The 21366-nt window shown below is 39.1% G+C and overlaps 1 protein-coding gene across 1 annotated transcript in view; it reads left to right on the top strand.

Moving 5' to 3' along the window:
* Positions 1 to 21366, top strand: part of OCA2 (OCA2 melanosomal transmembrane protein) — a 176489-nt gene that overhangs the window by 73275 nt on the left and 81848 nt on the right. The window contains exons 15-17 of the mRNA XM_027804503.2: positions 12291 to 12438; positions 14060 to 14117; positions 15510 to 15618. Coding sequence (XP_027660304.1) covers positions 12291 to 12438; positions 14060 to 14117; positions 15510 to 15618 — 315 coding nt within the window. The remainder of the gene's footprint in view (positions 1 to 12290; positions 12439 to 14059; positions 14118 to 15509; positions 15619 to 21366) is intronic.

Genomic DNA, 21366 nt, shown 5'->3' with positions numbered 1-21366 from the left:
ATCATGGGGTGAATAAAAAGAATGTGGCTGACAGGTTGAGGGAGGTGATTCTGCCCCTCTGCTCTGCTCTGGTGAGACCCCACCTGCAGTACTGTGCTCAGCTCTGGGGCCCCCAACACAAGAAAGGCATGGATCTGTTGGAATGGGTCCAGAGGAGGGCCACAAAAATGTTGAGAGGGCTGGAGCACCTGCCCTGTGAGGAAAGGTGGAGAGAGTTGGGGTTGTTCAGCCTGGAGAAAGAAGGTGCTTAGGAAACCTTATTGTGACCTTTCAGTACTTAAAATGGGCTTATAAGAAAGATGGGGACAGACTTTTTAGTCTTTTAATGGGGTCTGTAGTAACAGAACAAGAGCTGTTTTTAAACTGAAAGAGGGTAGATTCAGACTAGATATAAGGATAACGGTGGTGAAACACTGGAGCAGCTTGCCCAGGGAGGTGGTAGGTGCCCCATCCCTAGAAACATTCAAAGTCAGGTTGGATGGGGCTCTGATTAGCCTGGTCTAGCTGAAGATGTCCCTGCTCATTGTAAGAGAGTTGGACTAGATGGCCTTTAAAGGTCCTTTCTAACCCAAACCATTCTATGATTCTATATCAAAATGCTAAATATAGAGCAAGTTCGTACCTGTTCTACGCAGGGCTTAAGAATGAGAAACCTTTGTGGAAGAGATCAGCTCTGGGAAAGGAATTATCTTTTTGCTGGGGAGGAAAGGAACCTTTGCAGCCTCCCAGATAAACGCCTTTGTATGCATCGTTATAAAAAATTATTACTTTTCTTTGTTGCCTGAAATAGTTTATTAAATCTTTGGTATTCAGCATTTTTCTGTAACTTCCCAACTTTCTTATTTAAAAAGAATTAATTCACTTTTATTAATTTCCTATTTTCTAATAAAAGTCATACCTTCATAGACATTTCCATGAATAACTGGAGTTATTATATACTTAAATTATCTTTAAAAATGCCAACATGCAAGGTGTCTTGAGAGAAATAGTATCTAAAGTCAAGAAATTAATTCTGTTGACTGTGAACAATTTTGATCCTGACATAAGAGCATTATTTTATGAATATATGTTTTAGAAAATAGAATTGTTATTTTTTCCTTCAAGCTATAAAGGAAATGTTCTAAAGGAAATGCTTCTAAAGCATATGTTTTGGATTTTTAAGAAATCAAGTATGCATAACAAGGTTTTTTTAATTTGAATAGACCAATTTATTCACTAACATAGTATTTTTGCCAGTGAAAGACTGCACTAGTGAAACACTGGCTAGCATATTTCCCTCAGTTCATCTCTCGGTAATCTTTGTTACTTGCAGCTTAACTTGTTCAGGTATAGCAGTCTCCTAATCGGTACACCATGTGTTCTTATAAGGAGCTGCTCCACCATTGCTGCAAAGCTGATCAGTAACTGTTCAATTAAAGCAAATGCTGAAGCGCTACTCTATGTATTGAAATTTTCTGTGAAAGGGAAAGTGGCCAACACAGCTCCATTAGGAGGTAGCTGTTGTGGTCAGAATGTGTGCAGAATGTACTCTAAGATGCTTTTAGGGGTCCTTCCATTTCATGTTGCAACAATTCTGTGATAACTTCAAATGGCTTGTTTGAAGCAGCTGTTTTAATCAACTAAATACTAGCCTTCTCTCACCCTGCCCCTAATTAGCAATTAAACAAGATATGTGAGACTTAATTGGTATATTATTTTCCCCAGATTTTTCTTCCCTGTATGCCATGTGTTTTAAGATATTTTTTTTCCTGTTGCTTTGGGCTACACAGATTGTTGAGAATGGAGAAGTACTAATTTTAAGAACAGACAATGCTGTTATTCTGAAGACACATTGGCAGATTAATTTCAGTGCTGTGTGTTACCAGTGGCTTTCAATTGTTCACTTTCAGACTGAGCTGCAGCACCTGTGCAGCAGAAAAAACCACATGTTCTTTCCCCAGGAGCCACTGTCTACATGCTGTGGCTTGAAGTGAGGCATATTACAAAAGAAAAAAGAATATGAAGAACTAAGTCATGAGAGAGAAAATCAAATGCTTTTTCAAGAATGGATGGATATTTTGAGGACTCTTTTGAGTGTGACTTTCAGCTGATAAAACTGCACCTTGTTCTGTGTGATGCAGAAAAAAATGCTAGGTTTAGGCTAGCAAGCTGAGAAAGTTTTAAAATTGTATATACAGTTTCCCAATATAATATATAAGGGGAAATAATAATATATGAGTGAAAGAGGAATTAATCTTGCTGTCGTCGTTCTGTCCCAACCCAGCACATCCTCCCCCCCAACTTGAAGGCATACTTTTTACTTCCCTTAAGGGTTTACAATACATTATTTAGTCCCTGGGAAACATGGCAATACACTATTGTGTCTCAGCTATTGAGCTGTGGAGATGTTGACCTCAGCATTTGGGAAGGTCACTGTCCCCAGGACAGTGGGTGGCATATGGTCTAGTGACAAGTGTTATTATTGACATTTTTGACAAAGAGGAGAGCTTTGTCTTAGCACAGCAACTTATTTGGCACCAGTTTCCCATTTCTCCTGTGTTGCTTGCTCCAGTTTCTGGTAATTTCACTGGCTGAAAGCGAGACCCACTATTGAAGCAGAAGTGGTGATGTCAAGAGAGGGGGGAGTGCCTTTTTCCTTCTAGTGTGCCTCACTGTCTGCAGCAGAGAAAATACTGCTATGGTAGTATTTAAAGTATGTAAAGTTGACAACAGAAGGAATTTTCTAATTAATCATAGTCATGTGTAAAGTGTTTAACATGTGAAAAACATGGTGCTGTTTCCCACAACGTGAAAAGTGGTAACCAGATGAGTGAGCAAATCTGTTTCTTTCTTCCATGTGCAGCTTTACAGTTGCTTCCCTAAGAGAAGAAAAAGGAAAGGAGGAGAGAAAAGAGGTACAAAACCAGCAGTGAAAAGGTAGAAAGTCTAGAAGAAGTAGGGGATGATAACTGAGGGTTGTCACACATGTGTAACTGTTAGGACTGTGCTTGCCTGCAAGATGTCCAGGCACTCACTGTTCCTGGACGTAGAGTACGTACTGCTCACGTCGGGCCTCATTTTGCATGAAATTGTGCAAAGAATGGCAGAGCTAAGCAAGAAAGAGAAAAAACAAGGTGAAACTGAGAAAGTTGTTTAGCACTTAATGTGGTGAGTTTTGCCCTCTGTGTCCCATAGTGACTACAGATGTCTGCCACGGTACTTTGTGTTGCGCACAATTGACCAAGTGCAGACATCACCAGTTGTAACTGTAGCTGAACAGAAGGTATCACTCAGTGCTGTCATTATTATTTTGTCCACGTGACCCCCCTTGCCCGTTGCAGCCCTGAGATGCCTGCCTGGGGGAATGGTCCCCACGCCAGGTGGCTGTGGTTAAAGGGTTAACAGCTTGGCAGTTTTCTCGGGGAATGGATGCCCAGGTGGCCTCTGCAGCCTCTGAACAGTGGTGCATGCCCTCGTGCCACATCCTGCAGTGTGATGTATGACCCTTCGGTTTAATGCTGGGGAAGAACTACTGTGATGTCTTGTGAGACAACCCCAATGCTGTTTCAGACAACTTGAATTGAAAAAAGCCCCCACAAAATAGTAATCATGTCCAGGGCCACAAGGACACTGCAGTCAGGCGTTACGTAGCACCGATACAGATACGTGTGCTGCTCAGGGTCAGAGAACTTAGTCCTATTTTAGTAACATATTTGTAACTGTAGGAACCATTTCTTGCTAGAATCAGTGAGAGGTCACCTAGCTGGATTAAGTACACTGACAAATCTCAATCCTGCAGTGCATCTGTACCTATGTAGGTACTTTACTAACTGCCAATAAAGCATTATTGGTATTTTAATGTAACGTTGAAAGTAGTGGGCTGTCCTCACTTGAAACCTGGTTCAGGTGAGGAAACCAGCAGGCAGATTATGCAGAGAATAATGTCCAAAGAAAGAAATATTTCAAGATATTTTCAAGCGTTCAACTCCAAGCTCAATCTGGATGGCAGTTCTGCAATATGCATTGCACTCTACTGTCCTCACCTGGGAAGCATTTTTAAATCTTGAAGAACAATGTGGAACATAAATTTATTTATTTTTATTTTTTTTCCCTGCAATCCGTTTGTATATATTAACAATGAATAGTTAACATTTTAACTCTCCTACTGTAGATGATAACATGCTAAACTAAAAGACACAGATTTCTTACAAATTATCTTGGGATCTAAGTTCATACCTTTCTGGTACATATTGTGTCTTTTATTTTAAAAAACTGGAAGACTTTCATTCTCAAAGGAACTAGGTAGTTTTATGGCCTCTGCAGACTTTGTGTGTACTTGGTTTTGGCTAATATATCAGGATCCCCCAGGGTCATGATTTTATGTTTGAAAATATTTTAAAAATAAGAATTTTATTATTTGCACCTTCAATAGGTCTTCTAGTGATTAGGAATGAAAATAAGTGTAGTTATTTACACAGATACAAGATTTTTATATTTTTTATATTTTTAAACATTTTGATAATTTTGTGTTTAAAATCCTGTATAGGTTCTTTGTACTGCTTTAGAGTTGATGGAGTATTCTCCTTGGAAAGAGGAAAACAGTGATCTGTCTTTTCTTCTTTTCAGATGATAAAAATAGTATTCTGACATAGCAGAATAAGGGAAAAAATGACAATCATATTATTTGCTTAGTGCATTGATAATGTAGCCATCAAGAGAAGGCAGCTATAATATTACTTTACCTGCCTTAAGCAAAAGAAAGTATAATACAGTGGCATTTTGAATAAATAAAGCAGCACTTCACAATTTATTATATACATTTTTAGTGGAAGGAATCAGTACAGAAAAATCACTGATGAGAGGTAAAAACGTAGGAAGTGATACTTCCTGTTTCTTTTACAGCACTTGCCCTCCTTGATTTCTGTATATATACCACAGCTGTGAAATGATTGTACAGCTCTAAACTGGTTGGCAAGACTTGGCCTTTTCTTTAACAGTGTTTTGGTGTAGCTATGACAATTTTTTTCACTTTACTCTGAGAACTGTGAAGCTCATAAGATCTTCCTGATATACAGAGCTTAAGAGAACAATTTAGGTTAATTTAACACATGCTCTCTGTTTGCTGCAGAGAACTTTCACGGTGATGATATTTCAAATAAAAGTGACAGATTTTTAGATTATTCCTGCCAGTTTTATTTATCAAAATGACCTGAACTTATTAGTTACCATTATGACATTTAAATGAGATGCTAGAAGATGCGGTGAGTCTGGAGTGTGCTTTGTTGTTTTGCTCTTCATTTTGTCCTGCTAAAAACATTAAATAAGGCACTATCTTCTGGATTATGAGAGTTGTCCTCTTGAGGCTGTATATTTTCATGATTCTTTTTTCCTTAGTAAGAGTTGGTAAATACCACCTTTGAGTGGTTGCTTGCAGCACTGTTTATCGGTAGGGTTTTTCCCCCTCTTTTTTTCCGGGTATTGAAAGGACCTCAGCAGTAGTTATGTTTGATGCAAAATGTTTTAGGATTGGAATGTATCTATTCACTTTTGAGCAGAGGATAGTGAACAGAACAGAGATAATTTAATTGTGAGACTTGTACTTCAATGGAAAACACTGGCTAAATTGGTTTTCATTGGTAAGTCTGGCAGTCTGAGTTAAAACTTTTTGATAGCGAGTAAACAGACATTATTTTTCTAGATTTCAAACCTGATGAAAGTTTTCTGAAACACTTCCCATGACCCTGTGCCTTCTCAGTGGAACAGAGTGATAACGAGCACACATGAAACCTAAATATACTCAGATTCCTGCTTTTAAAAGATGGGGAATTACAGTAGAGGAAACTAAGGGGCAAACCCACAAGGACTAAAATAACTTTGTGGCTCTAACTCTCACTTACCCAAAGATGAGAACAGAGCCCCATATCACCTGAGAAAGATCTGCTCCATCACTCAGGGGCAAACCAACTGAAGAGTAATGTATGTCTTTATCAATTGTGCTGAAATGTTATGAGATCTAACCCTCTTTAATATCTATAGATTACTCCATCTGAGTGTTATGTGACCATCTCAGAGGTATTAAATTGTCTATTCCCTTAAGAAATTCTTTACTGTAAGGGTGGTAAGACACTGGAACAGGTTGCTCAGTTGTGGATGCCCCGTCCCTGGAAGTGTTCAAGGCCACATTGGATGGGGCTTTGAGCAGCCTGGTCTAGTGGAAGGTGTCCCTGCCCATGGCAGGGGGGCTGGATCTAGATGGTCTTTAACGTACCTTCCAACCTGAACCATTCTATGATTCTATAAAATGCAGGGGTAGGCTTGTAGTGTTGTAGATTCTTTCAGTAGCTAAAATTACAGGGGAAAATCCAAAGCACAGTGAGGAAAAATTCCAGTTCCATTTTGAAGGAGAAGAGCATTGATGTTTTGCAGCTTTCTGAACAGCCTAACTCCTGGGGCTACTCCAGAAGGCAGCTCCTGGGAGGTGACATAGGTGTGTGGCGCCCTCTGAGCTTTGCAGTTTTCTGCCTGGCCTCCAGCTGCTTTGCTGTAGGGATGAGGATGTCCTGTAAATCCTGTGCCATGGATGCAATCCCATGCTGGGCAGCTGAACTGGTGTTAGGTGCCTCGGAGACCAAATGGGGCTCCAGCTGTGAGACTTTGCATTGAATGGCTTATATGAATGCTCTGTATTGTTTTATGCAGCATCATGCAGATTTCTTAGAGTCCTTTGCAAGTGTTTAGCTGAATAAGAAAAAGTGTGTTTTGTTGCTAAGACCTTGCAATGGTTATCGCTTTATCCACTATTATTACCTTTGTCCACTATTGATACATTAGTCTACTCAATAGAACATTTCAGTCATTTTTTTTCCCCAAGAATTAGAGCATTATGCTTGTGTCCTGTTGAGGGGTGCTGCTTCTAGGAGAGAGGCATGAGTTGTTGAGCTGGAATATCCCTAGAGGATAATTCTTTCTACACTTGGGTTTCACCTTTCTGACTTAGTTTCTGTGCTTTTAAAATGGAGATGACACTTAGTTACCATCTAATAATGCTTAGAGGATTAATTACATAATAGCAGGGATTTAAAAAATTACTAAAAGTTACAGATATTATTACTACAATAAACTATAATTCATGGTACTTAATTTGCTGTTCAGTTAACATTTAAACAGAAGTATTCTTGTTCCAAGAAGTTAGCAAAGAAAAATACTTGCTTTACTTAAAATACTTAAACTACAATAGGATGTGGAGACACACACACTCACACACCCCCCATTCCCCATTCAGAGGAACATCCTTTGCATGTTGTTAGTCATAGCCCAGCGTGCAGACTCGTGTTGCTTGCAAAAAGTAGTAAATGTATTTAGTGCACTTGCAAGTTAAAAATTGCCATTTTATAATTTTTATCATCTCATCGAGGTTGGCCATGCTTTCCTGAGTATCTTCAATTAACAGGACTGGCCTTTTCAGATTCTGAGACTGGGAATTAATTACACTCAGTTTTTGAGGATTTCTTTGTTATTGGCAGTCAAGTGGGAGGGAATGTGTGATTAATCTAAGTGAAAAATCAATCTGACTATTAATTATCAGATTGCAGATTGAATATGCATTTTTAAATGAAACTTAATTTTTTCTAAAATACAGAAAATGTTTTCTAAAATGTCACAGCTCAGGTCAGTAGCTGGAAGCCCATTAAATTCAGCAGGTCCAGGATGTCTTCTCTGTGATCTCCATGGCAAAGTATGATAAATAACAAAACCAGAACAATTAGCAGCATAGGTTTACATGTTTGCTGATCCTAGAACTAAGACAAAAATTATTCTTTTCTTGTTGGAAATGGACTTTCTAGGGGGGAAAAAAAGAAAAAGAAAAAAAGAAAAAAGATTTTTTTTGGTGAAATAATAGTGCTAGGAATATTGCTGTGGTGCCTTGTGGGCTGTATGAAAGTACTATTGTGGTGGGTTGACCTTGCCTGGATGCCAGGTGCCCACGAAGCTGCTCTATCACTCTCCTCCTCAAAAGAACAGGGAGGAGGAAAATAAGATTAAAAAAACCCTTGTGGGTCATGATAAAAGCAGTTTAATAAAGCAGTAGCAAAGGTTGTGCTTGCAGAAGCAAAGGGAAACAAAAGATATTATTCTCTACTTCCCATCAGCATGCGATGCTTGACCACTTCCCAGGAAGCAGAGCTTCAGCATGCATAGTGGTTGCTCCAGAAGACGAAATGTTGTAAATAACAAATGTCCCCACCTTCTCCTCCTTTCTCTGAGCTTTTATATCTAAGCAGATGTCATATGGTATGGAATATCCCATTGGTCACTTTGGGTCAGCTGTCCTGGCTGTGTCCCAAGATCTTACCCACCCCAGCCAACTGGTGAGGAGGGAATGGAGAGACAGCCTGGGTGCTGTGCCAGTACTGCTCAGCAAAAGCCAAAACACTGGTGTGTTATCAACACCTTTCTAGCTAGAAATACAAAGCACAGCACTATGAGGGCTGCTGTGGGGCTCAGCCAGACCCAATACAGCCATGTTCACAAAGATTTTAGTATCATGATGGGCTGAATTCCCTGACTGAGCTGCAGCTCTTCTGCCTTCTTTTACTGCAGATCACTGCATACTAAACTTCACTTAGCTTCTATCACTTCAACTACTGCTACTACAGTTGCAGTTAAATGTTAATATAACTGCTTTAATGATAAACTGCTGTGAAAGGTACATGCCACACACATATATAATTTCAATTATTGGCAGTAGACCTAGCAACGTTAGGATAAATTGGATAGCAGGCCGATCCACCATAAAGTTAATTCTGTGAAAACCCTGCAGATGGGGTTTTGTTGGATGAGTGAGTGGAGTGTGCTCACCCTGGTGTAACATGACCATCAGATCCCATCTGAGGAGGGAGCAGGAACTTATGAATGCAGGGAAATGGGTTGTGAGACCTCCCCATTCAGGGGCAGAGAAATACTGCCCTTATGTTGCCTTAGCCGTAATTTCAAAGTGATTGACAAGACCCTGCAGTTGCAATAAGCCCTTGTCCATGTGTAATATAGTATGTCATAAAATATCAGATGTTCCCAAATCCTAGGGATTGCTGCCTAAATGGATTTGCACACCTGAAATGGGAGAAGTATAGAAAGGCCCAAAGACTTTCGGCCATGTTCAGTGTTCTCACTGATCTCAGGGTCCTGCATTATATTTTCTTCAAAACAAAAACTACTGCTAATATGTGTGTATGGCCTAACGCCACAATGGGGTATTACAATAAGAGTACCCTGAAAGAGAAATAGGAGAAACATTCTGTGGGATGACCTAGAAAACTTCTTCACTTTTTTTTTTCTGCAACAGGTGTCGCAGTTTAAAAGATGTATTGACTGTTCTGTTTTTCAAAAGACATTTTATTCTGAAGTGAATTCCACGGCAGGCGAACAAGGATGTTCGCATCCTTGGGATGTTTAGAAAACTAATGACTGAAAAATCAAGCATGTACTTGCTGTACATAAACGCAAGACCAAAGCCATGTGAAAACACGTGTGTTTTTTAACATAGAGCAGAAAACACCAGGCTGACTTTGCCAAACCTGGAGATTAGTCCAATGGCACTTCAGACATGGAACAGGAAAGTGCAATGCAGGTCATGCTGCTTTGTGCTCTGCATGCTTGTTTGTGGCACAGATACAGTGATGCTAGTTACCCCTTTCTGAAGGAGAGAGGATAAAAATGTTTGTATGAAAATACCTGCTGGGGATCTGCATCTCAGATGATGAAAGATTCAGCTTTTGCCCATCAGCAAAACTTTTGGTGAAATTTTACTTGGAAAGGATGGGAGGAAATGCTATGGCAGGATGAACAGACATGATCAGAAAAGGTGTTGCAGCAAAGACAAGTAAACTGGATGATCATGCTTCATGAACGTTTGCCAGAGAAACAGAGAAAAACACAGATTTTCTCTTGGGCTGATGATGAGAGATGGTTTCAAAGCTACAGTCCAACTGACTTGAAAATTGCATGAGAAAGCACTACAGAAAGGACTGTTCATCTGCTAAGGGTGTTCTCTCCCTTCACTTGCTTAAGTTGAATACAAAAGTTTTTATCTCGTTCATTCTGGGGCAGCATGTAGAATCATAGAAATATTTCTTTCACCCCAAAGGGCTCAGGAAACTTTTTCAAAGAAAAAAAAATTGCCTGTGAAGTTATACAGGTGTGCCATGTTCCAACTTTTCTCTGTCTAGTCTTGCTCAGGGAACAACTTCCCAGCTCACAATTTCAGACCAGTTTCAAGGTAGATTTTATGAGGAAGAAGTTGCCCATTAAAATAGTTTGTTTCCCCATTGACCAGACACTGTGGAGCTGAAGCAGACCCCAAACATGTGGTCACTAGTTTCTTTCACAAATTACTATACAAATTCAGAGGCTTAAAATTTAATCTTGCTATCTTATTAAACAAAAAATGTCACAGTTTCTGAGGTTTAAAATATGGGATTTTTACACAGCTCCCATCCACTCTAATCCTCAAAAAGTCTTGTTTGTTTTTCCCTGTGGGGAGCAGAAGATCAGCTGTGGCCTAAAGCTCTGTCACTTTTTTGTTTATATTCTGGAAAAGAATGGAAAATCACTGCTGATATATTTGTGTGTGTCACAAATGTTGATGGAAAAGTAAATGATGGCTATGCCAGGGTCTCCATGGTGTCATGTGGATCCTTTGATAAACAGGACATGTCCATGTTTTAATATAATTTAGTGTAAGATTATGCGCCTGGCGAGAATCACCAAATATTTTACTAAGGAAACTTGGTAGATTCGGCACCTCTTTGATACCTGTAGTTCAGGTATGAATACCTTCTTGGAAGAAAAACTTTAGCTGAGCACTAATTGTTAATAACCTGGGATAGTCATTGGGCTTTAGATAGTTTGAATTGACATTGCTGGTCTTGCATTGTAAAGCTTCAACAAAGACGACCGTTTCGATGGATATGTGCTCGTCTATAGACACGAACCATACAAAACGTGAGGCAATTGCTGTTCATATTCCTTTTTTGTGTCAACTGTTCAGGCTCTGAACATGCTTACTTTTGCTCTTAAACGTTTGAGTTCTGTCAAGTCTAATTCCCTCTTATGGTCAAACTTTACATGATTCACTCTGTATTATCATTATAAATGCTCACAAAGGAAAGGGGAGGGAATTAAACTAGTTTAGTACTCTTTGATAGTAGGGACCCCACTAGGATTTTGCATCAGTAAATGATAATATCACTGCCTACATCAAAATAAGTTTAAATGTTTCTGATGTTATGACATATTTTTTTTTCTAAATAATGCATGTAGTTTGTATACGTGGTGCAAAGACTGCCATATCTGTTTCTTAGGATAAGAACAATTTGCTGATTGAACAGGGATCCTAAGATATAAAGCCCTGAATTCTTAACACATTGTCTTCAGTGACATGAAATTTGAGGGAAACAGAAAAGAAGGGTGAGGAAACATCCTATTGCTTCATCAGGAAGCATTTGTACAAACAGTTTCTGAATGAATAGTTGGCTCTTATTTTTTTAGTGATTTCCTGGAAAATCCAAAGCTTTTGTCATTCTCCAAGGCCTTGACAATATTGAAAAAAATAAATCAAAAAATGTTAAAACTCCTGACAAGATTTTGCAGGCTGATTTCAAGTGTAAAATCAGTCTATCTGAACTTAACACAGGATCAGATATCATTCAGGTCAGCTTGCAGGAAATGGTAGCTGTGTTTATGGATCTTTTCAGTGCCTAAGAATGAAATCCTCTTAGGAAACCTTTAAAATGTTATTAAGGGATATTGCATAAGACAGTGCTAAATTTCAGTTTTGCCTTACGTTGATAAAATTGCTTGTATGAATATAGAGTGAATGGCAACATAGTCCAGTCTGAATACATGAAGGAACATTTGCTGTAATTCCTAACTACAAAGAAACTAGTATCTCATTAGCAGTATAATATATTTGGCAGTTTATTTTCTGATGAAAAATGGATGTGCTATGATTTTAGCACTAAAGCTTGTGAAAGGCATTTGCAAGTGTTTGAAGACTGTACTTCTTTTTCTTTGGAAAAGGACTAAGGATTAACTTATTTAAAATTATGAAAAATTTCTGTTTATTTTTCATTCCCTTCAGCTCTGCAGAATGAATGGTAAAAGCAGCTTCCTATGTGGAGAATTGTTGGAAAACCATTCCAATAATTTTAACAGCTTTGAGTCCAGGGCACGTTACACATATTTTGTGCACCTCTGGTTTAGTGCTCTAAGATTATACCTGCTCTAAGATAAGTGATTTTGTTTCTTTTTAGAGCTGAAACATGAGATCTATGTTTGGAGACTGACTGCACAGCGCATTAACCCAGCCAGCAGAGAGGAGACTGCTGTGAAATGCCTCTTGATGCAGAAGGTGCTGACTCTGGAGATGCTCCTGAGGAAGAAGCTGAGGACGTTTCACAGGTGAGTGGGGATCATCGTGTCCCACCTCCCCTGCTCCAGCCCTTGGTGGGGACAAGCTGAAGGCACAGGGGACTGGCAGGGGCAGGGACATCCCGCTCGTCTCAGACTACAGGCAGGACTGATAGCATAACTGCTGATAGCAGGGGTAATTCTGTTTGCTTCAGCCAGCCAGGGGTTCATATCTAGTAATTTTAGGCAGAGCTGAAAGTGAAGGCTTTCAGGGATCTTCACTGGGACAAGGCCTATATTCTTTGCTGTCTCAAGCAGATGGGTGTTGGGGCAGATCTCAAGAGCCACCCTCACCCTCAGTAAAACACAAAGTATTTGATGACAAAACCAACACGTAAGTCCTGGGAAATATACATCAATATGACCCAAATTTAAAGGCCTAGAAATTTCAGGTAGTTTTTGGTTTGAAATTATCACAAATATGTCATTAGACTTTTCCTTGCAATAACGGCATCAGTGTAGTAAAACGCTGTAATTTTTTTTAACTGAAAAATTCAAGTGCTATTCAACAAACTGCTGAGTTGGAAAGATATGTTATTAGAAAATTGCTGGTTTTCAAAATTATTTTGTCATCAAATCTTCAGTGTGAACCTGAGTGCAAGTGTAACTAACCGTTTATGTATAGAAAAAAAGGTTTATATAAACTAGAATTAACAGAAATGCTAACCTTATTTTGTTTACATTCTGGAAAAAACTGCGGTTATGCTATGGAATTTGATGACTGAGAATGAGTGATAAATACTTGGAAAGTAAATGGACTAAAGTGACACTGAAATAATTAATTTTCATTAATAAACATGTTAAATAGGCACTGTGAGTAAGGACATGTAAATTTCACTATTCTAGTAATAAGATTACTTTTGTTTACATATTTTTTTTGTTGATATTGGGCACTTTGAATGGATTGACAGTATTAATACTGAAAGACCAAAAAGGCTGTTAAAATCTCTTCCTTTTTAAAAGATTGTAACATTATTAGACTTTACGACACTCTAAAGAGGACACTTCTGAAGTATAAATAAAAATTGTATGTTTATTCTTGAAAATCAGGATTCCTCCAGCACAGTACATTTACAGCAATGTAAAAATTCTTTAGCATTAGCAGAACTGCTCCTGAGCTGCAGACTCCAAAGCTATTTGCTAGAAGGCTAACTATGCTGATAACACAATGAAGTTTTTTGAATATAAAAAACTTGATTTGAAAAAGCAAATGTAAAATATATGTGTTCTGACTTGTTGATGTTAGCACATGACCCTTGTCTTATTGCAACAGGGCATGCACAGCTCCTGAAACTATTAAGGGAACTACATGTTGCATATAGCCAGCTCCTATACCGAGATCCATACTCTGTAGGCTAGCTCCTTCGCAGTCTGGGGCACTTTTTGTGAACTGAAGGGTTTGTGGTTTAGCAGAGTGTGTTACAAAAGTGGAGTCTTAAGTGAATGTGCATGGGAATTTTGCTGCTGGTCGTAAGTAGGCCATGTCTCCTTTGTGGTATGAGCTACTCCATAGGGGGAAAAGATGATCTGTTCGTGGTGAGACAGATTTATTAACACCACTCTTGACACTCCAATTTCACTCTGGAAAAAAGCAGGTGTCGTTTTCTTTCAGGCAAATTTCACAAGAAGATAAAAACTGGGAAACAAATATTCAGGAACTCCAGAAAAAAGTAAGTAGACGGCAGTTATTCTCAGTACCCGTATAAGTGGACCTATGCCTTTATACAGAGTGTTTTGAACCTAATGCAAATTTAATAACTCTTATGATTACAGAAAAGCTGACAGGCAGGCTGGCTGACTTCTCAGTGGGGTGGGGTTACTGAACCATCTTGTGAGGTTTTGTTAGGTTTTATACTTTTGTTCCTTAGAAAAATATCATTTAAAGGATCAATAAATGATTCATCAGTGTTTTCTTAAATTTTTAATCCATGGCCAGAAAGACTCAGAAAGTGTCAATAGGTTGTTTATAACTGTGATGCGTGACGATGGAGTATAGTCCTGCTGATGTACTGAATACTGAATCCAATTTACTACACTGACTGTGACATGCCTGCTTTATTATCCAAGTAGGCATAAAACACTTGGATAAATCCTGTTCTCTTTGCTGTGCACACATTAACACTGCCTGAGTCTTTAAGCTGAAGCTGGGTCTGATAAAATATAAACTCCGTAGTGGGATTAATTTCACCTAAATTTAATGGTCTAAAAGTCACATCCTCTCCACTTCACCGGCATCACTAATGAATCCAAGCCTGTGTTTGTGAGCTCAAGTCCTTGACTGGGACATCAGTGTCCTATGTGTCACACCAAAACAGAACAAAATCAACAGGTTTTCTTATTAGGTTTTATAAATTTTTCAAGGCATTGCATAAAAGACAACCTTTTCACAGAACATAAACTTAACTTGTCCTTTACTAGAGCTTTAAACTATGAAAGGAGAGAAGGACTTAGGCTGGGAGAAGGTGATTCCCTGGGCTGGTGGGAGAAGTGACATCAGAGAAGAGAAACAGAGTCACAATGGAAAGCGCTGGGTGTCAGGGTGAGAGCATGAGGAGGTCAGCACAGGGATGCAGGAGTTGGGCACGGGGGTGTAGAAACTGCACAGAGATTATGGGCTTGGTGTGTCAATGAGAGTTGTACAGGAGGCATGAAAGACCTGACCTCTAGGCTAGTTTTTAGGTTTTCAAAGCATGTGTGCGAAAAAGGGTGATTTTGTCCAGAGTCATGAAACCACAGAGTGCCCAGAGTGCCCTTTGTAGTAGGAATTCATTTCAACCCTGCTTCTGCTGAAATGAAGTTGTGATGGGGGTAGCTGAACACAGCTGAATGTATGCAGCAGGTGCTAGCTACTGGTATCTCTTAGATCACATCAGGCCACGTATTCATGGGTTTTATAGGTATGCATGAAACGCTTCAGATTCAGTAGTTCTGTCTTTTCTGCTGCAGAGGAATATACAGTACAGGAACAGAAGTTTGCACTTCACACATGCTTTTGTGAACTCTATGCATAATAGATAGCTCTTTCTTTAATAAATTACTGATTTTTTTCTCCCTATCTACAGCACAGAATAACAGACAAAATTCTTCTCATCAAATGCCTGACTGTGCTGGGATGTGTTATTCTTATGTTTTTTCTCAACTCCTTTGTTCCAGGCATCTACCTAGATCTTGGTAAGTTTCATAGTTTTGTTCTATCTAAGCAAAACAACCACCCTGGAAAAAAGTTTTATTTTTCTGAGTCTGGATCTTTTCAGAAAGCCCTTTTCCATATGCTTCTGGCCTCACAATTCCACCAGGTTAATCAGAACGGCAGCTTCTCAGAACAGGTTTTCAAAATGCTGTCACATCCTAGTCACCCCAGGAGTAATAACAGAGTGCTCATGACTTCATTTTTCTGACTTCCCAATACTAACGAGTTGGCTAAACATTACAGAATGACCAAATCTGGCATTGTTGCACTGTAGGCTTCAGTGAGTAACCAAGATGCATTATAGAGAACAGAAAATAATCACTCCATAGAAGAACAAAAAAATTGTCTGGCATCATTTCTTAAGTATAGGTAATTCTGTATAACTTCCAGTCTCCACTATTTTATCATCAGAATAAGTAATTTCCCAAGATAAAATCAGGTACACACTGTATATGTGTGACATGAAAGTAGCTGTGTGCATACTTTCTATGCATAGACCTATATGAGCAGGTTTTTATACAGCTAGTTATATATCTGTATGAGGGCAGGCTCTGCATATTCTGAAAAAAGAACCAAATTAAAGCTCACATTTAACTGAAGGACAGTCATAAAACCTACCTGTGCACTGACCTATAGAAAGTTAAAAAATTCTTTTTGGCTGCTGAGCACTTGAAAGTTACGGAATTTCAGATTTACGTTTTTTTGTGCAATCTGAATTCCCCCACTGTGTACATCCATACCAGTGTCTGAAAGATGCAACATTCTTGAAGAGGAATAACTCATAATCAATAAATCATTGATTGAATCATCATATACACAGAAACTACATTGAAATCCATTTTGGTTATGCACAATACAGAGCCAGTTATAGCAGTACAATGATGATCAAGTTGTAAACAAGACCTTCCGTATCTGCTGCTCACACTTCTGGTGTATCAACTGGCTTAGGAAGGTACCAGTAGCAGAAGGCTGTTCTCTCTGCTGGGGACCTAGGGAAACACAGGTTGTGTATCACTGGCACCAGTGGGATGATGTGGGCTACTGTATCCAGAGTAGCGTGTTTTAATAGGTATAGCTTTGCTGCTAAATGCATTTGTTCTGGGGACTAATCCCCCCACCCTCAGACCTTAGAGGTGCAGGATGGCTTGTGTCCACACTGCCCAGACCTTGCCCCTTCAGCGCAGACTGGCCATGACTCCACAGCACAGCAACTGGCCCTGTGTTTCCTCTTGGCATTGTATATATGGGTCAATTAATTTTTAGGTTCACAGCCAGGGACATTTTGTAACCTAGCAGAGCTGTGCTTGAAGATTATGAGGCTGGGGGCATATGTTGCGTTATCTGTTAAAAGTGATGGAGTTAAAGTGCATGAAGCCACCAGGGACGATGTTTAAGTAACCATACAGAGCAGAGAGACTCAAACCCAATCCAGGCTCACCCATGCTGCTGTTTGGGTGTGATCCGTAAAATTAATTGTCTCCAGGGCTGTACTTTGCTTTATCTTAAATGAAACAAGCTGGATTAAGTTAAGCAAGTCTGGGAGCAAAGCAACACTTACACAAGGAGAACTCTGGGGAACTAGGACCTTGCTGTGGACTTGGGCTGAGCAGTTACCTCGGCATTGATACACACAGGAAGACCTTGTGGGCATGCAGTGGAAGTCCTGGTGCCCTGGAGGTGTATGAGATTAGGAAAGGGCCCATGTTATACAGTATTTCTTCACCATGACAGCCAGAGCTTTCTTTTTCCAGAGTACTTGTCATGGAAATGAGTGATTTCAGCCCATAAAGATTATTAGCTGTTAAGAAGTCAGAAGGTATACTGACATATGCTAACAGCAAAAGTGCTACATTACTGAGGTCTAGGAAGATGCAGAAAGTGAAGACATTAGAAGTCACAGTGGCTAAGAACATAAGGGAGGCATTCACATCAGCAATTTAAGGAATCAGTTGTCACCCTTTTCTGTCTCAGATAAGTGGGTACTGAACTATGTAGGATTTCTTGAATTAAACCCAACATCTATAAGTGTTTTTGAAAAGCCACAGACAATAAAGTCTACATAGCACGTTGCTCCTGGTAAGATACTCTTTCAAAACTGCAAAGCAGTTGGAGTCAATACTAGAAGAAACTTAATAACTGATGATTGTTTTGTCCTACTTTATGTCAGTAAAAGAAATGAAAACAAATGGCATGGTTAGCCATGCAGGTTTCTATTATTCACTAGCTGATCTTCAACTGCAACCTTGAAAGTAAGTACGGGCTCTGTGTGTTCTGTATAATTTTCCCTGTTCTGTATTCAGGCAAATCTGTCAGATTAATGAATAAAAGTTATTAAAGCATATACATAATTTCTATTAACAATGGAACATGCAAACTTCTACTGAAATCTCATTGGTGATTCTTGAATTCCACTATCTTGATGATAGCTGTCACTTATTTATCCTTACTGAAGTAGTGCCACTGTGAGTCTCAATGGATTTTAGTCCTTCGATGCATGGAAATGAATTTCATAAAATACAGTACATCTTGTACTTCAATGGTTTGGGTAAATTTGTTCAATATGTTTTTCTCATAAAAACGAAAGTAGATTGTAGTTCAGTGTTTAATTTTCTAGCAGAATGATGTTTTATACAGAGGCTGAGTTGTTAGAAATCTAATAACTTTTAATTGCATTTGGTAGAGTGAATTAGAAAGATTATAGAATTCTTTATCAGTCCCCAGCCTTGATACAATTTTTCCATTATGAACTTAGAATCATTAATATAATTTGAGGGAACTGACATTTTAATTTAAATAATAAAATTTGCATACTTAGCTGCCTTTTAAAATGCAGAACACTTTCTTATTCAGTTTTCTTGTACCTGATCATCTGTTTATTTAGTTTAATTGTATGAAATAGCTGTGTTAATGAAAGATTAGTACTAAGGCTTTAAATAAACAGATATGGCAAACTTTAAGACATCTACAGTGCTTTCATTCAGCCCCATGGGATTTTATTTTACTGATAAAGCACCTGAGAAGAGATGACAAAAGATGACAGCAAAGCCCCTTTGAGGATTGTACCTGGCTCCTATTTTTACTTTAGCTTTTAGGGAGGCATGTCTAGAACTTTGCACTATAATGAGATCCTCCAAAAGAGACAAAATATTTAAAAAGTAAAATGAAGCAAGATTTTATTGAAATTTAAACTAGATTTTATTTTTTTCCTGACAGAGGATGCTCAAAGTGACTGGGTCAGAAAGAATACACAAAATCAATTTATAACCTACTTTCTTCTGCTTCTGTGGGGAAGGTTCTTCCTCTTTGGTTTGGTTTTGGTCAGTTCAAAGAGCTCCTGAGCTGCCATGAACATGAACTCCGTGCATTTTGTTCTGCTGTCTCTAAAGAGGGACCCCCTGCTCTGTGTCTCTGCTTTTGTTTGCCACTCACAGTGGTCTCTGCATGCAATGCAGGCACCTTGCTCCTTGCAGACCCCCTCTCCCTTGCTCCCTTCCACTTCTGGACACCTCTTTCCCAGGGCTAGGCTGAGTAGTTTCTGAGGCAGGGGAAGGTCCTCACCTCCTTTTAGAGGGTTGCAACAGAGTCTGCTGCTCTCATCTTCAGGAAACGAGGTGCAAACCCAAGAGCAAACAAAAGAGATATTGCCTGTTTCAGAGAAGAGGTACTGCCTCTGCAGACTGCTGGAAGCTGGGAAGATATGTCAGGAGAAATGCAATATTAATTCCCACATTATTGCCACTACTTTCCCTGTTGGAGATAGGACTCTTGCATAGGTAAACCTATGGTATTACCATCTATAGCTGTTCTCATGTTTCTTTGATTAATTAATTATTTATGCAAGAAGACAGGGAGAGATTTTTTGACTCACTGAATTCTTCCATAATTTAGGACTGCTATTTGCTCTAGCCACAACAGAAGGCAGAATTTCAAACCATAAAGCTTCAGGGAGCTATCTTGGCTTTTTTTTGCAGAGTGGTTATATCTTCACACTGTTGCCCATTCTGGTATCTTTGGTACTATGGATGTCTGTGATCCTTCAGACACCAATGTTTAAGCTAATTACCTTCAGCTGCCCTTGAAATAATCTCTGGAGGAGATCAATAGTCAGCAGAGGTGATCAAGAGCTGTGATCCCTCTGACCTACTTTAAAGGTCTAATTCAAGAAACGATTCACTTTACCCTATGTCACTTTTTATATGCCAGAGCAGGGGTCCTCAAACTATGGTGTGCAGGCCAGATACGGCCCCCCAGGGTCCTCAATCTGCCCCCGATATTTACAGAACCCCCCCACCCCTCACCCCCTGGCTGGGGTTTGGGGGGGAAACCAAGCAGCCGCAGATGACTGCCTGCCACTTCATCCGTGCGCCGGCCCCCTGGTTAAAAATTTTGAGGACCCCTGTGCCAGAGGGTGTCTTCTCAATCTCTACCAAGTTTTAGTCAGAGATACTTGAAAACAGAAAGCACAGCAGCTAGATGGACATTTGGATTGATATCTGATTATTTGGGGTTTTCACTTCTAACTAAAATAAACTTTGGTATTGTTAAAGAAAGCAGTGTTAGCAAAATCCCCAAACTTAGAAACTATTAAGGTTTTATTCTTTTAATAACATGATCACTATGATCTTTCTGGGTAGTGGGACAAGTTCTATAAATCAGCACTCCACATAGCTTCTGTCAAGAAATGTTCTAGGTCTAAATTTTCCCTGTCATCCTTTCTTCAAAGCCAAAATCCCTCCATATTTACAGACAAAGTTTATCTTGTTTGATGAGCACTCATTTATGTAGTTAAATCTGATTTCTCTTGGAAAACTCTCTCGTCATCTGTATTCACTGTGGTTTAACTGGGGGCTTGGTCTGCAAATTCTTTTTGGTCTGCAGATACTTTTGAGGCTCTGAGCCTCTCTTTTTGCAATTTATCTTAACTAGTTGTATCTTGTGTTATTGAAACATTTTTAAAATGTGACTGAAATAGGGGAAAATAAGGAAATAATTGTTTTAATTTAATTTAAACTGACTTCTTTTTGTTTGGTAGCGACGTTGTGCAGAGCTCCTTTCCACTTTATTGCCAGAACATTAAAGGAGAAATGTGTTCAGTTGCTGTAGATACAAAAGACTCCTGTTGTATTGTCACGCCTTTGGATACCAGTTGTCGTATGTTCTGACTCATTCCCATAATTTACAGAAAAATTGTTGAAATTCACATGAGAAATTAAATACATTAATTGGAAAGGGCTTCAGCAGAACAAAACCACCAAATTATGTCTACAGAGAATGTTATGCAAATTATAGCAACATTTTTGTCTTAACTTGCAGAAAGGAGTGACTCCTAAAATTCAGGGAAGTGGACTGGGTCTAAGATTTCTCCCATATAATTTTGCTTGATTTTCATCCTGCTTTTTATTTAAGTGGAGATGGTACAATTTTCAGCTTACACTATATTTTACATAGGTGAACCAATAATTGATTTGGAACTGAATGGCACTTGTCTGGTGGCTTGCTTAGCGCTGGAGAAAGTGCTACACTGCCCTAGAGAGCTTCACTAAGCTGCTTAAATCTGCTATTGAATTACAGAATGTCACAAGTTCCATATCGGTATTTACTTGGCTTAGAAACACTGAAGTTCTCCATGACTGCAGCCTACTAAGATTGTAACAGCTAACTGAAGGTTAAGGTTTCTTTTCTGCAACACTTTCAATAAGGAACTCACTGCAGCAATGATTCTTCCTGAA

The sequence above is a fragment of the Falco cherrug genome, chromosome 2 (genome assembly GCF_023634085.1).
Source record: "Falco cherrug isolate bFalChe1 chromosome 2, bFalChe1.pri, whole genome shotgun sequence".
NCBI classification, from domain to species: Eukaryota; Metazoa; Chordata; class Aves; order Falconiformes; family Falconidae; genus Falco; species Falco cherrug.
Note: the sequence above shows the minus strand (reverse complement) of the source record. Positions and strands in the feature narration are given on the sequence as shown.